We start from the raw sequence: 14,820 nt of genomic DNA, 5'->3' as shown, positions 1-14,820 counted from the left end.
ATTTTAAAAACAGGGCAGAGTTGGACCCTCCCAGGTGGTGCAGTGGGTTAAAGCACAGCACTATGAAGCTATGTGTGGCTACTGCAGCATGTGTCCAATCCCTGGCCAGGGAGGTGACCCACATGGCACAGCAGACCTCTCTTGTCCTGCCTGCTGCAGTGTATTTCAGTCATCTTGCCTGTTCTATTCTCTATTCTGTCTCTGAATCCTCTTACCCACCCACCTCTGCCCTGTAACGCAATTCTTGTATGCAGAAGTAAATCTTAAAAAAAAAAAGGGCAGAATAGGAACGCCCGGTTGCAAAAATGAAATATGCAGAACTTGTAGGGTAATTAATCCATAAAAGATTGCATTGTGCTTGCATGGTATTTGCCCACCTTGAAGCATTAATAATTATTAACCTCAGCTTCTTAAGGTGACAATGCTTTATTGAACAAGGTTAGTCACAGGATTACAATGGAGTGTGGCCTGTGAAAAATCAGGCCAAGATCTCTAGTTCATGCTGGTCTTTATTTCCCTCCAATTCAATAATCCATAATACCGACTATGTGCCAGATGCTGATGTCTTAATATCCTATCGGAAAGTCAAAGAAAATGGGTGAAACATGGCTGCTGTGCTCCTAGGAGTTTATAATTTCTTCAGGAGGTTCAAACACAGTACAATTTAGTGCAATGCTATATACGGAGTACTCGGGCGAGAAAGGTACTTTGTCTCAGTATTTAAATGCACTTGTTTCTTTCTCCAAAAATTCTCAATGTGCAAAAACAGAGTTAGTTTCTTTTAAAGAAACTGAAATAAAGAGAGGATGGTCTTTCACCTATTTATTAATAAACATTAAATAAATATTTCTTGCACATCTATTATGTGTCAAGCACTGAACAGGACATTATGGAATCACAGTCGGCTAAATATGCTCTTTTACTTCGAGGAACATCTGATCTTTTCAATTTTTTAAAGAAGTGAACGGTTATTTATAAGCTTATAGTAAGCTTGATCTTGGACCATGTCAAAAGACAATTAAAGGATGGCCTATTTTTTCAATACTTCTGGACACCAAGTTCAGCTTTCCATTACACGGCAGAATACGGAATGAAGCACAAATTCAGATGCCTGCTAATCAGATTTATGAAAGGGAATCAAAGCAGAGGGAGCCTTTCATGAGGAAGATGCACATTTCCTGAGTTAATTCATACCAGCTCAACCCTCAAGGTCCGTGAGGCACAAAACCCCAGCCCCTGGCTGTTTAGCACCTTGTAAGGGGTTTCATAGAAAATAGGCAATTTTTTAATGCTGGAGGAGTTGAAGAAAGAATTACCAATCCCTAGATGTAGCCAAGGATGTGTGCTCAAAAACAGAGAGACAGCCCTAAATATTTTATAGAAACTACAGTTCAACTCAAAGATTTTTGTTTGAAATGACAGAACAGGAAGATAGGACTTGATTTTAATTCCTCCCTGATACAGCACCATCAGATGTCCAGTATTTACGGTTCTAACCGTAAACTCCTGGGCTGAGGCCAACTATCAATTCACCCCTCATATGGAGCAGAATATACACTTGTATCGTTGATACATGTACTTTGATATTTGCCAAACTCTTGTGTATATGTGGGGGGCAAATTCTTCCCCTGAAAACATGACCAATATTCATTCAACCCTGGACTGACTTGACCTCCATCCAATTTATTTTGGTTTTGTGCAAAAGGTTAATGAAACACAGAAGACTCTTGAAGAATATGTAATACTTTCAAATATAAACTGGTTTTCAAAATGCCACAGGGAAAAGTCCATTACAAATCCAGACAATGGGAATTCCTAGTAAACTGTTGCTTTCCTACCAGAATCCATACCAGTAGAAAGTGCTTTAAGAATAGTGTTTGGCAACCCCATCAGAAAATGGGCAGAAGAGCTAAAAAGACACTTCTCCAAAGAGGAAATGCAGATGGCCAACAAGCATATGAAACAATGTTCAACATCACTTGTAACCAGGGAGATGCAAATTAAAACCACAATGAGATACCACCTCACCTCTTCTCAATGGAATGTCACATCTTCAAACAACTAGCAACAACAAATGTTGGCAAGGATGCAGAGAAAAAGCAACTCTCCTGCACTGCTGGTGGGAATGCAAACTAGTACAACCACTATGGAAAACTGTTTGGAGGTTCCTCAAACTGTTAAACATGGAGCTTCCATATGACCCAGCAATCCCACTCCTAGATATCTACCCAAAAGACACAGAAACACTGATTCAAAAAGATACCTGCACCCCCATGTTTATTGCTGCTTTATTTACAATTGGAAAGTCATGGAAACAGCCCAAAAGTGGATGACTGGATTAAAAAGAGGTGGTACATATACACAACGGAATATTACTCAGGAATCAAAAAAAATAAATAAGTAAAAACATGCCTTTTGCAGCAACATGGATAGAGCTGGAGAAGATCATGCTTAGTGAAACAAGCCAGAAAGAAAAGGAAGAATACTGGATGGTTTCAGTCATAGCAGGAGTATAACGGAACAGGCGAGAAAATAATAATAATAATCAACAGCTATATACCAGCGACACTCTATGGGGGTGGAGTGGGGAATGGGATCAAAAACAGTGGGGGGAGGGAAATACACTGGACTATGGTGATGGCACATGGGTGATTTGGTGATGGGAAGCCCACGGGGATTACAACTGAGATGAAAACATGCACAAAATGATGTAAAAATAAACTTTTATACACACACACACACAGAATAGTGTTTGGAGTTTCAATGAGATTAGATGTGGGGCCTGGAGAGAAGTACCCATTTCACTCATCCTATTCCTATCTTTGGGGCTCATGCTGAAAAACCATGCTATATAGAGAGCCCACATGAAGAAGTTTCTAGAAAAGAGCTCCATCTATGACACTGACTACCTCTCTGCAGAGAGTCAGCATGGGAATGTGTGAGGGAATTATGAATAAGCGAAAGCCCAATGACAGACTCAAGTTTCTGTTCCCAGAATCCTTGCAGAGGAGAAGAATTTCATAAAGTAATGGGTTAAAATTACAATTATCAAGGGCATTAACTTTAAAACCAAAATACCTCCCACTTTCTTGGAGCAACTTCTCCAAATTTGGTTAGTCTCACCTGGGGCAAGACCATTTGGAAAATGAAACCATATAAACCTGTCATATTTCTTATTCACTTGTCTCCCTTTAATTCCAACTTTGAGTTCAGATCCATCATACTAATTTGGGCTTTCTTTATGAAAAATTCATCTGCACTAATCAGCTGGAACCCCCTCAACTGACCCTGTCACTCAGGAGTCATCAGTCATATTTAAAACCAAGTTTGCATATACAAAGAAGTAAAAGGCAGAAATAAATTTGATTCTCTTGCATCTTAATGATTCCCCCAGGCTCTACTGCTCTCATTAAATACTTTATGTCTTGAGCGTGATATTTACACTCAGAAGACTTTCCTGCAGTTTTCAGTTTCCCAACCAGCTGTACCTGTCAATCCTCACCTTCCAACTCTCCCTAAATTGGGGCAGAGGTGACTCAGAGACTCAGTGTGGTCCATCACCCCAAGGAGGTGTGCGTTGGGGAGTGCAGGTTTGTGCATGGCAGCAGCAAGGAAAGAGGGACCCGCACTTTGGCTGACCTGCCCTGAGGAGGGCAGGGTAGTAAACACCTTTACAGAAGTGCTGTTCGGAGTGTAAAATGAACACTGAGAGTTCTAGTCCTACATGGCATTTCAGCAAGAGGTTTCTCAGGGACTCTCATGGGAGTTTAGTGGACAGATAAGCCACTGCCAAACAATTTAAAACAGGGCCAGCAGGAAGGCAAAAACATTTTCGACATCTATTTTTTTTTCTTTCATTCAAGTCAGAGTCAGTCGTGGAAAACAGAACCACAGGCAAGCCAGAAAATCATTATTTTTTGTTTTTCCATAATGGTCCTGGAAAGCAGGCCGATCTAATAAGTGTAAGTGAAAACTAACAGTGCCCCACGGGAACCCCTTTCTCTCGTTTCAAGTGTACGGAACATACATCATGAGGCTTGCCATCTTCGCTCACAGATGAGGCTGGTCCTTAGAGATAGGACCCAGTGAACAAGGGGTCCATATAGAAAAATTGCCTTAACCTTGTATGTCTCTCAAAGACACTGCGACATTTTTCCATTTTGGAAAACTGACATCAGCCAGTCCCAATTAGCAGCATGGTCCTGGATGTGGGAGTGCAGATCAAGTGTGGGCTGCATTCTCATTAACGCTCTGGTCTCCAGACATCCTGACCCACTGGCCTTGAAGACTGTGGGGTGATGGAACTCTCCTCAGAAGAATTCAGTAAGTTCAAAATCCAGAATTGCAAGTCAGGTAATGGTCTCAAGCCTGCCTTAGTTTCTCATAGGGGAGATTTGATGATTAAAGAGATAATGTCAGTAATACTTGAAAAATTCTCCCCCAGTAAAGTATATAGTATATACTTTATTTTAAATAGTACCAGATGTTTTTCTCCTTTTTACTGCATTTCATACAGCTCATTAATTTTATTTCCTAGATTTTTCTCTCCAAAATTCTACCAATAAGAACTTTTTGTCTTTGGTGTGTTGTTATTTTGTTTTAAAAATTATTGAAGATCTAGACCCTGGAATCTCTGAGATTCCCACTTGGTGGGAGCTGTACATCATCCAATGGTTTTATTAATAGCAAACAGGGCCCCAAACTCTGGTCTCATCCCAGATGCTAATGAAAACCCTACCTGAGTCATGTTGCTATGGTGACTGCAATTTCTCCAAGCCTTATGATTTTTTTTTTTAAGATTTATTTATTTTATTCATACAGAACTGGGGTACAGAGATGTGGAGAGTGAGAGAATTCACCAGGGACAGAGTGGGAAGCAGGACAGGCAGATCAAGAAGTACACTGCTGAGGGAAACAGCGGGCGGGTCAGGAGAGGTCTGCCCCGCCATGTGGTCACCTCCGGGGCAGGGGGGGATCAGAACTCATGCAGAAGTGGCTTGAGCTTCTTAGTGCAGTGCTTTAATCTGCTGCGCCACCAGGGAGGGCCAAGCCCTAGGGTTTTTAAGTGAGAAGGTTTTAGTTCCTTCTTGCATGCTCAGTGGTGTTCCTGGAATGAGGCCAAGCCCACTCCAATAGGGCGTGAGAGGTCACTGTCAAAGTCAAAAGTGCAGGCTAACTAACCTCTGCACTGGATTGCGCTCACTTTACCTGAGCCTTTCGGAAACAACAGGGTGTTATAAAAGTATCATTACCATCCCATTCTAGAGAGAGCAACCTGCATGCTCAGTCATGGTGAGTAGCTTGCTCCAGGTCATTCAGCCTGGAGATGAGATGGATAAACCTGACTTCCTGACACCCAGACCCGTGCTTCTCACTAACTACCGTGGCTGAGGCGGTCAAATGCAATCCCATGTTTCACTCTCATGCCCAGTCCCCACTCACTTCCCAACCCCACTGATGTGTCCTTTGTAGTGTAGAAGCACAGACTTTGGAGCCAGACTGCCTGGGCCGGTGGTGTAAGCTTGACAGGCTGCTGCAGCTCTATCACTAGCTTGTCCAAGGGAAGTCGGGGGCAGTAACTCCTGTCTCCTAGGGTTGTCGTGAGGATTAAGAATTAATATGTCTTCACTCCCTTAGCCGCTGTTCAGTTCATAGTGAGTGCCATGTAAAGGGGAGCCCTTTCCAGCTGCTGAACACCTCATTTGCTTGAGGAGTTAAAACGGTAGCCAAAGAGATTCTGTAATCACCTGAAGCCTGGAGTCATCTCACATGGCAAGTCACCAGTGCCAAACCAGAGCAAAGCCCAGGTTAGAGTCCAGCCTGAGACACCTTCAAGTTCAAAGTCAAGACCACAGCTGCTTCTTTCTGTGGTCAATTCCCTGCGTCTGACATCAACTTGGAGGCACATGAACTGGACTGGAAGCCCTGGGAGTGACGAGACTAGAGAAAGTCTGTTTGGACAGGGTGTCATTCTTTGAAAAATAAACAGGTTTCTCCTTTCCCTGCTAGGAATCAGTTTTGCACTAATAGAAGTTTTTTTTTTCTTTCCAGAATTTAAATTCCATGAACATTTCTGTATCTTAAAAAAGGCCTTTTCTTGAGCCTTTTAACTTTCACCTGGCAAGAGAGCAGTGAAGCAGGGGAGAACGCTGCATGAGATTCAGTGAGCTAAAGCAAAACTACATTGTTCTTTCTTTAAAAACCTACATCTGAGGGTTACTAACCACACGCAGAACCTCCTAGTCTGCTTTTGGCTTTACGGCTCTCTCGCCATTGAGGTGACAATTTCTGGAGCATGCATCTGCCTGCCCATTTCCTTCCCAGCTATTTGCCTCTCCAACTTCTGCATACAGCCTTCTTGGGCCTCTTGTGCATGCTTAAGTAAATGGAGAATTTCAGGGTTTCCTGAAAAAAGACTGTTGAAGATACTTCAGAGAGATGGGGAGAAAAGAAGAGTACCAGATTATAAAAATATGAGCACAGTATGAAAGAGCAACAGCTTGGCAGCGCTTCTCTCAAAGATCCAATCCAAATCACCCATCCCAAGCAGGGCATTGCTTGCCGAGCACAAACATGAGCAACAACTCTCAGAAATTCACACAAAAGCACAAGAGCCTACAGGGAAACCCTGGTGCCTGCAATGTAGTGGGGGTGGCAAAGGCAAAGGTTTTTCTGGGAGAGTGCTGTGACTTGCCAGACAAGTCCCGATCACACACAAGCGTACTCACCTCGACTTTGGAGGTGGCGGAGGAGGTGAGAATGCCTCTATCCCACTTCTGTCCTTAGGGAACTCGAAGGCAAAAGAGGCTGACTTGCTCATCCCGGCCCCAGCTTTGCTGTTCTGCCCAGAGGAGCTGTCTGTTGGGTGGAGACGGTGCCAAGTCGAGGAGCTTGAGGGGTCCAGGGTGCCATTTTCCGTCTCTCTTCCCCAGGCTTGACTCAGTAAGTCCTGCTCCACCTCCTCCTCTTCCTCTATCCGGCACTGACGACTCCAGGCCCCAGTCTGATAGCGGGGCCGCCTCTGGTCCAAGGCTGAGGCAGCAGTGATGGTGGGTGGGGGGCCCCTGACAGAGTCACTGGTAGCTACACTGTTGGCTCGGCAGGACAGAGCGGGGTCTGTGGGACTCTTGGATGAAGGCTGGGATCCAACACCACCACTGGAGTTCCCCTCACTGAGGGTGGACAGGGGGGAGGCAGATGGTGACACCGGAGACCCCCCAGGGCTACTCTTGGACAACTTGGGGGGAATGGCCGGCCTCCCCTTGGGCGTGTTCTCACTGGTATCGTGACGGTGGCTTTCCCTCGAGCTCAGTCCCTGCACAACTGAAGTCTCCTCTTCTCCTGCCTCAGAGTCCTGGCTCACTGGCCTGCGTGGCCACTGCACCCCCACCGCAGAGTCGGGGCTGCTCAGGTAGATCGTCCGGTGATCTTCTTCTGGGTGGGCTGCCATGACTGTGATGGTGGCTGCCACCTGGGGGGCTGCATCTGGGCCATCCCTGTCCCGACTCCAGCCAGATGCTGTTTTCTGAGCCCAGGTGTTAGCTGTCCATAACTGGCCCTGGGCTGTCGGCATGGGTTCTGCCTTGGCCTGTGCCCTGGAAGGTGCTGGAGCTGCCTTCTTCCTCTTGGTGCTCTCAGCATAGATGGGTTCAGAGGGGACAGCCCCTCTGGAGAGGGCAGGAGGCTGGGTCTCCGCAGGCAGCCCAAGGTACCTGCTGGAGGTCGCTACAGAGCAGCCAGGGTCCTGCCGCTTGCCAGGTGCAGGTTCCTTCATGAGGGAGCAGTAATCACTCTCGAGATGGGGGGCAAAGGGGCTGTCAGCACCACTACTTCCGCTCCTGCAGGACAGGCCATCAGAAGAAGTGGCGGGCTCTGAGGTAAGGGATGGCTTCTTGGGGCCCAGGCGGGGTAGGTTCTCTGTCGGGGGCCCTGGACTACAGCACTCCCTTGGGAAGCTCAAAACCCGCTTCTCCTCCTCATTTGCCCCTGGGCATGTTCCCGGTTCCCAGCACACTGGCCGGCAGTCCCCTCCACCATGTTTGTGCCTAGCGTCCTCGGCCTGGGAGGTGGCCTTGGCAACAGGGCTCCCGGGACAACAGTCCATGATGGAGCAATATTCCCCACCTTCACTGTCCCCTGAGGGTGAGCACCTCTGATCGCTGTCATCCTCGGAGCGCGGGGACTCCCGCAGGGGCTGTGAAGAGGGGCAGGGCCCGGGGCCCTTGTGACAGACAGGCGTCATCCCGGCAAAGGTGGCCAGTTTCTGGCGGAAGCTCTCTTGAGTGGAGGGCGGCTCTGGGTAGGAAAATGTGGACTTATCTTCTCGCCTGGCCTTGTCATCCGAGACCCCCACTGGGTGGAAGGCCGTGTTCCGTTCACCCCTGGCCTCTAGGTTGTGCAGGCCAACCATGGTGTAAGCCGGGGAACAGTGAGAGTGGCCGTCGGTGGTGGCAGGGGGCCCAGCAGGCTTCTGTGGGCCACGGAAGCTGCCCAGGTAAACGATTGGCAGGTCTTCCTGCTTGGAGAGTGGGAGTTTGCCAGGGGTTCGTCTCCAGATGACCTACACAGTCCCAGAGTGAAAAGACGTATATTAGCCCTAGTCAGAGAATAAAGGAATGGAGAAAAAGTGCAAGGGAGTGCCGTGACACTGTCTGCAGCTGGCTGGGCTGCGGGAGGAAGCCGTTGTGCAGCAGCCCCACCCTCTGGTCTCCCCGCAGACTCTCATCACTGTTGGGGAACCCGTGGAGCCACTGGCCTTCCAGATACTCAGTTGTCTTTCCTATCCAGAGTCTGTAACTCTTTGGGTTTAGGCCTGTGAGGTGGAGAGAAAAGAAACTCTAATAAAGCACATTTTGGTTTCTCCCTTGAAACTGCTGGATGAGATAAGCTCTCCAGTGGGCTTTGAACATAGTTTTGGGTTTTGTTTAATTTTGGCTTAGTGTTCGTTAGTCCTTTGATAACTGTGTCAAGGTACATTCCTGAAGAAACCAAATCACAAGACTTTTAAAAACATCTAGCATGAGAGCGGTGAGGGCAGGGGAGGAGAATGAAGGGTGGGGTTTCTGAGTTGGGTGCTGACCCTTGCTGCTCTCCGGGCCACGCGGAAGAGAAATTCTTCCTCTCAGACACCAGTGACCTCAGCTGGTGTCTGCCTTAGTGGCTGGACTAGCTGGGCTGGGAGACAGAGGTGTAGACTGGTTATTCCTTTCCCTTCTGAAGGAGCCTGACTCCCACTTTCAGAAGCAAAGTCAAAGTACAGCCTGCATCTGGCTCCTTTCCAAGATGGTTCTAATGTACAGAGTCCCTGGCTTATGTCTGTGAAGAATGAAGACAGTGAGAACAGCCTGGTGAACAGATATGACCAGCTCATGAAACACAGCATCTCTGAAGAGGACGTGGAAGTTGGAGCAATCATAGAAAAGAGACCTCTCCTCAGGTGAGCCTCCTCTGATTTAAAACGGACCTCTGCTCTCACGCTTGTTACCCCAAACTAGAACAGGCAGAGAGGACAAACAGATCACAAGTAATTCTTAGAATATGTCCTGGAAAGCAGCTCTGTAGGCATGTCTAGAGGTAGCAGGCTCTACTAGCCTTGATCTGTGTGTCTTCTAACTTATTGTACCTTTAGTGGGTTACCTGTGGGATGAGCAGAATGGGTCATATCTAAGGATGTAACTGGTCTTAGTGACCCTCGATTAAACCTTGTCAAATCAAAACTTCAAAGTTAGAAGCAAACAGACTGGCTGGAAATTGGGTGGTATTAAGGAATGACTGCTAATATCATAGCTTTAAGTGTGGGATCTTGGTTACATTTTATATAAAGATTTTATATTTTAAAAGCTATATTGAAATGTCAAGATTCTCAAGGCCTGCTTTCAAATCACAGGGCAGGAGGAGTTGTTGAGAGAACCACGCCTGCTCACAAGTTGATGGTCACTGGCCTTTGATGCAGGGGATTTGTGATACAGTTATTGGTACTTGAGCATATATGGAAAATGAGCAATAAGGACAATTTTAAAACTTGATGAAAAAAATTCACATTGTATGTCTTCACAGTCTCCAAGTAAATAACTAACGCAGTATCCAAATAAACTCTACGGGACAGAATTAATAGTTCTAAGCCTAAAGGGACAGATAGAGAGGAGGGCAGCGTCAGAAAAGAACAATCTTTGGGCAAGCTGACGGGAAGCCATCCTGCAGGAGTCTTGCTCTAACAGCCCTCCCTGGCTGCCAGCCAGTCACTGAGTGTTACAATAAGAGCAGCCCCTATAAAAATACCAACGGGGTTAGTCAGCATCACCTGTGAGACTTCGGCACTCATGTTCGCCTCTGTCCACACATCAGAGGCGTCAGAGGTCATCATGGTGGGCTTCACGGCGATGGTGGGCTTGGAGTAGGGGGAGCTGTTCACACCTTCATCCTCAGGGCGGCAGATCTCGGGCCTGGGGGGCAGGCGCGGTGGAGGGGGCAGGCTGCCGGCCCTATGCTGGGGCTGGCTGGGGGCCAGCTGGTGATCACTCCTTAGGCAGAAGCAATTCTTGCAGGACCCAGGCTTCCAGATGTGCTCCACAAAGTCACTGCACGCAGACATTTTCAGGCTCTTGGGGTTTAGTCGGAGGGTCTGCTGCATCTTGAGCGGGCAATATGCTGGTTCATCTTGTGTCCGGCTCTCTGGTGTGGTCTTGTGGGAGGCAGGTGTGGCTGACAGAGAAGCTTCCTGGAAAGACAGGACAGTTGGCTGGTCAGAGAGCTCCTTGGCTAGAAAATGGGTACATTATCAGAGTTTGATTATTTGAACGGAAGGAGAAACAGGCAGAGATTAATATTCCATTTATTTCAAGGCCCTTTCCCATTTGTCATAAGGTTCTTAGTCACTCTCTAGTGGTGTGGCCTTATCAGAAGCTGTAAAAAACTAAACACACCTCTGATGTATGAACAAAGAGCATAAAAGACATTTCAGTCCTTAAAAATCCTGAGCACTTGGAGGTCTGGGGGCTGTAATAGGAAGAAATCACAAGGCTAAAAATGAGAAGTCTGTCATCCTATATGAATAAACTACTGCTTAGGGTCTAGAAGGTGGGGCATTGCCCCAGAGAACAAGAACTAAGAGGTAGTACAGCAAATTAGGTACTACCTCGTAGTTAAGAAACCACCATTTTACACCAAGAAGTTTGTAAGCTGAATGGCAAGCCTGGACCTTGAAATCAGCATTGCGATCCACCCTCCTGACCAGATTGGGGCTGAGTCACGAGAAAGGGGAGAGGTGTGGTGCTTGACCTGGTCCCTGCGAACTTTCTCAGGACACTTGGTATCTCGGGGCTCTGTCCTCTCTGGTCCCCCTTGCTTCTTAATATATGTGTCATTTAATACAGTGTTTTGTGAGGTCAACAGAGTTGGAGGTGTGGGCCAAAAGACACCAAAAGAAGAACACTTCAGGGTGGCTGTGTAGAAAAGCAGGGAGGGTGATCACCCACTTATTTTTCCTCTGATAACCTGGAAGGCTAGTTAGTCAGTTAGCCTTCTGAAAAAGTTAGTTTCCTGTAGAGTAAAACTGAAAGCAACTTTTACCACAGAATCTGCTAAATTTACCCCTAAGAAAGAGGAGCGCAAAGGGAAGCCGCTATTAGCCAGGAAACACACTTGTCAAGGAACTGTTAGCCCCGTTTTCCATACATGGAAACAATGGCAATGATCTAAACTAAGACCTGTCCGTAGACACAGAGAGTTTGGTGTTAGTCTGTAGACACAGAGACTGAATTTGCTGTTTGTCTTTTACCTCATCACACCACTCAATTACTAAATTGCTTGCCATTATCTGTTTTCTGCTTGTTGCTTCTTTTTTTCGGCATTGAAATAAACTGATTTTCTTATAAGGAGCGTGTTCATGAGAAAAACCTTGTTAAGAAAAGGAGGTGAACAGATTGTCATTAAATAGGGAGGGTTTGCCCTGGGGTTTTCATTTACTTTCCTCCCATGAGAATGTGCTTTGAGGTTGATGTTCTCTGGACTATCAACAGGACTAACCAGGTTGAATGAGCCAGAAGCCCCAAAGATTATTTCAGAATCTTTGTGGGAAGAGCACTCTTTTTTGACTCCCACACTCACAGCCAGGGATGCTTATTCAATAAGTGCTAAAGCTAAATTAACCACGAAGACCACTGCATCTTTAAGTTAAATGAATACTGTTAAATAAGACAAGCAACTGTCTTCCAGCAACTGTTGTTAGGATTGTATGCCTCCTTCTTTAAGATGACTGCTGGTGAAGTCCTAAACATGTCCAAGTAGCAGGTTCGTTTCTTGCCAAGTTCCCCAGAAGAGGTCACTAAGCTTCAACAAGCAGAGGAGAATAGCAAGGATTATTCTTTTTCTTAAATCTCAGGCTACAGAGAGCTTTCATTCTCAGAGCTCCAGAAAGCATTCTGGAATAAGTCTCCATATCCTTTACTGCAGGTGAAGTATGTCCTGGGGAGCTGAGGGAGACTGTCTAGGCCTTCCCAGACCAGAAAATCCTGCCTGCCTCCCTTGCAGTGGGGTAGGGGGCTCCCACGCACTGCTGTAGGGAATGGAGAAAGACAGCATGTAAACCATCTATGTGTGGACTCCTCTTTTTGCTGCTTTTCATAAAGCAGGGCTCTCTGAAAAGGTGGACATCCAACCACGACCTTGGGGCAACCATACATGCAAACAAGCAATTCTGGGTAGCCACCCCACATTTCCTCCTCAACCAAGAAACAAACTTGTGATGGGGCCTCCCTTGGTAGAGCGTAGAGCCCTCCCCCTTCCCCCTCCTTTAGAGCCTACAGACCACTTTAGCCCAGGACCTTCCAGTATTCTCTGGATTACTAACTCTCAGGACGCTCCTTTGGAACGCCTCACTGGTTTACTGGTACTCTCTTCCCTCCCATCCTCAGGGCTGAAATGCCCTGCTAGTGGGTACAATGTTCACTACACCTGCTGTTCAAAGATGCAGCAAACATAATTGATCACCATGTCAAGCCAGAAATGATCCTTCCAGTTCCAGCTGTCTAGAGAGGTTCTGTGCCTGGAATTATCTCCTGTTTGTTTTAAGTAAAGATGGTGAAAAAACTCAAGTGGCACTCACAAAGCAAGGAGCAGCGCCTACCCATGCCAACTCTCCACAGCCTGGGAATGGCACCTTCCCAGCCCACATTCCTTACCTCCGAGGGGAGGCAGCCCCCAGAATTATGCAAATTTGCCCATTTCAGTGGGAGGCTGCAGTGTAAGATTAGAAAAAGATCTCAGCATTCCTTCTGATCCAAGTGATGATAAAATATCTTTGCTTTTGCAAACTTCTGCACTAGATTTGTGGCTACAGTTTGCAAGACTGAAGCTGTCAGACACACACTCCCACCCTCAATTCAAAAAGAATCTGAAGAATGGTAGCCTGACCCATAAATTCAAATATTTGGGCTCCAAATGCCCCTCAATACGGCATCAAAATGTTCTTATGCCTTACCTTTATGTGACAGAATTCTAGAAAGCCTTCATCTAAAACAAGCTTACATTTCACAATGAAGTCAATGCAACATCAACAATGAGGAAAGGAAATATGTATGGAAAATGTCTGGATTTCTACATTCCATGGGCAGGGATTGCCCAGGCAGCAAGAAGAAAGTGAAAACCTTAACACATTCCCTGCCTCACCACCCCCAACACACACACACAGAAGGTAAGTCATAATACTCACACCACTTTTCTTTTTTCCTTTTCCAGTGCTATGTAACTTAATCTCAGCAACAGGAATGTGGTTTTCATGGGTTGGATCTCCTACAGACTAAACCCATAAGGAGGATAGTGGAGTCCCCAGGCACCCATGCAGAATTCTCCAAGGCTTCCTGTCAGCTTCCAGTCTCAGAAAGGCAAGGGCTGTCAAGGATAGTTTAGCTACCGAACCTGACTCTGGACTGAAAAGCTCCTCCCCCTAGACCTTTGGGTTTTGCTATGCTATATGCTCTGCAAAGCCATGTGCTTGCACAGAGTTTTACCTGAGAGACACATCCAGTGCCTCTCCATTCTCCACTCCCATTTACAGGACTGGAGAAGTGGAGAGGTTCTATATTCTCTCTCTCTGTCGCTCTGTGTTTGTGTGTCGCGAGTGTGAAGGGGCAATATAAGCAAAGGTTGAGAACGTGCTTCTAGTATGGAGGGCTCAGTCAAAGCCTCCGCAAAAAGCAGCATCTTCTTGCCTCTGAAGACCCTGATGCTGGCATCTAAGCCGCTGCTGCACCAGAGACAGCCACCCTCCTCAACCATCAGCCCTGGTCCTGGTCCGAGCAGCCTGGGCGGCCTCACCCCTCTCTGCTCCTTTGACAATACCCCTGCTGCGAAAAGCAAGTCCCCACGCAGGCAAGGGACTTTGGGGGAACGCTTCAATCTGTTCCCCAAAGAGAGCAGCAAGACCAGTCTGCTTCCCCTCCTGGAACTCGGGGGAAAGTTTCCCCGTTTTAAAGAGCGCGATTCTCGAATGAATCGAAATCACCCCGACTCCCGGGTCCTCCCGGCTGGGAGCCTCCACCTCCGGCACAACCTCGGGCGCACGCGGTCCGGACGCTCCATCCCCCCCAAATCACCGTCTGTCACCCCGGGGCACGCCGACCGCTCGGCCACCGCAGTGTTGCTCCAAAGCTCCCCAGGGCGGCCACGTTTGCCAGACAAAAAGAGGCCGAATTTGTAGAAAGCGTCGAGGGCTCACCTCGGGACCGCGCTCCCCGGGTCTCGTGGTCGGTCGCCCAGCCGCCAGCAGCCCCGCCGGGCTCCGGAGAGCATTGTTTGGAGAGTGAGTGCGCGCGGTGCGTGCCC

At 47.3% G+C, this 14,820-nt stretch overlaps 1 protein-coding gene across 1 annotated transcript in view; it reads right to left on the bottom strand.

Moving 5' to 3' along the window:
• The window catches only part of LOC101637840 (tyrosine-protein kinase SgK223), a 49,422-nt gene extending 34,627 nt beyond the window's left edge, over positions 1 to 14,795 (bottom strand). The window contains exons 1-3 of the mRNA XM_004682200.2: positions 14,714 to 14,795; positions 10,301 to 10,717; positions 6,729 to 8,560 (exon numbers count right to left, since the gene is read on the bottom strand). Of these exons, the coding sequence (XP_004682257.1) occupies positions 6,729 to 8,560; positions 10,301 to 10,630 (2,162 nt within the window). The 5' untranslated portion in view covers positions 10,631 to 10,717; positions 14,714 to 14,795. The remainder of the gene's footprint in view (positions 1 to 6,728; positions 8,561 to 10,300; positions 10,718 to 14,713) is intronic.
• Positions 14,796 to 14,820: the final 25 nt, after the last annotated feature.

Source organism: Condylura cristata, unplaced genomic scaffold (assembly GCF_000260355.1).
Source record: "Condylura cristata isolate star-nosed mole 26May11 unplaced genomic scaffold, ConCri1.0 scaffold00014, whole genome shotgun sequence".
NCBI classification, from domain to species: domain Eukaryota; kingdom Metazoa; phylum Chordata; class Mammalia; order Eulipotyphla; family Talpidae; genus Condylura; species Condylura cristata.
Note: the sequence above shows the minus strand (reverse complement) of the source record. Positions and strands in the feature narration are given on the sequence as shown.